The sequence below is a fragment of the Mandrillus leucophaeus genome, unplaced genomic scaffold (genome assembly GCF_000951045.1).
Source record: "Mandrillus leucophaeus isolate KB7577 unplaced genomic scaffold, Mleu.le_1.0 Scaffold54, whole genome shotgun sequence".
NCBI lineage: Eukaryota > Metazoa > Chordata > Mammalia > Primates > Cercopithecidae > Mandrillus > Mandrillus leucophaeus.
In genome coordinates, this window is record NW_012105808.1 from 1,936,083 (window position 1) to 1,937,330 (window position 1,248).

The following is a 1,248-nucleotide window of genomic DNA, read 5'->3' on the forward strand; positions in this document are numbered from 1 at the left end:
GGGGGTGGGGGCTGCAGCTTTAAATAGGGAGGTCAAGAGATGCCTCCTGGAGAGAGGAGATGAAGGAGGAAGTCAGACAGATTCTGCAGGGACAAGCATTTTGGGCAGCAGGAACAGCATGTGCAAAGGCCCTGGGGTGGGAGGACAGCAAGGCAGCCCCGGGGCTGGAGTTGATGTGGACTGATTTAATGTTTAGCAAGAGTGGCGCTGGCTGCAGGGTTGGGAATGGATTTCAGTTGGGTGGGACCAGAGTGACAGAAGTGAGTGAGGAGCCGCTGTAATGACCCGGGCAAGGATGGGCATGAGACAGGGGCTGATTCTGGGTGTATCTGGGGGCTGACTTGAGGCCGACTTGGAATTTGAGGACTGTGGATCTGGAAGGAGACCCTGAGATCCCTGAGATGGGGAATGCTGAGGGCGGAGCTTGTGGAGGGGAGATGAGGATTTCGGGCTGGGGGTGTTATGTCTGATGCCTCTTCCTTGTCCAGGCAGAGTGTTACCAGGTGGGGTGTTTACCTTTTGCAGTTTCAGAGCCAGGTGTTGTAGGCGGCCACGCTTGCAGCTGGGGAAACTGAGGGAGGCTCGGAGAGGAGATGTCCTTCAGCCTCCCAGCTCAAAGTGGCTGCCAGGGCTCCGGCACTCTCACCCTGCTTTTCTCTCCCCATCGGGCCAGTGGTCAAGCCAGAGGTGCTGCAGAAAGCCACTGTGGAACTGCTGGACCAGGCACTGTGTGCCAGCCTGTACGGCCACTCACTCACTGACAGGATGTTGTGCGCTGGCTACCTGGACGGGAAGGTGGACTCCTGCCAGGTGAGCCCCTGATGCCCCAGACCCCAGAAAAACACAGAAATAGACAGGAGCGTGTTCAAATGCTGCGCAATTCAAAGATATCTGGATGTCCGTTCTTGAGGAATTTTAAAGCAGTTGGGACTGAGAGAGGCAGGTGCTGCTTAGAGGATCTTCCGAAGCTCTAACCTGACTGCACTTCCTCCTCTACCCTCCATGGCTCCCTGCTCCTTCCCAGTAGGCCCCAGGTGCGTGCCACAGAGGCTGGGGTCCCTGTGTAATCTCCCTGGCTACGATGGGGTCCCTGTGTAAATCCCCCCAGCTGCCCTCTAAACCTGGACTTATGTGAGGACACAGATGCTGTTCCCAGCACCACGCCTGATACAACATGCCACCAAAGAAACATCTCTTGTATGAATGATGCCAGCACACACCCTGGGCATCAGATTCTCTCCATCTGTA

General features: G+C 56.2%; 1 protein-coding gene across 1 annotated transcript in view; it reads left to right on the forward strand.

Annotated features, from left to right (window-relative positions):
• Positions 1 to 1,248, forward strand: part of TMPRSS9 (transmembrane protease, serine 9) — a 24,484-nt gene that overhangs the window by 4,519 nt on the left and 18,717 nt on the right. Inside the window, exon 2 of the mRNA XM_011997482.1 lies at positions 674 to 810. Within this exon, the coding sequence (XP_011852872.1) occupies positions 674 to 810 (137 nt within the window). The remainder of the gene's footprint in view (positions 1 to 673; positions 811 to 1,248) is intronic.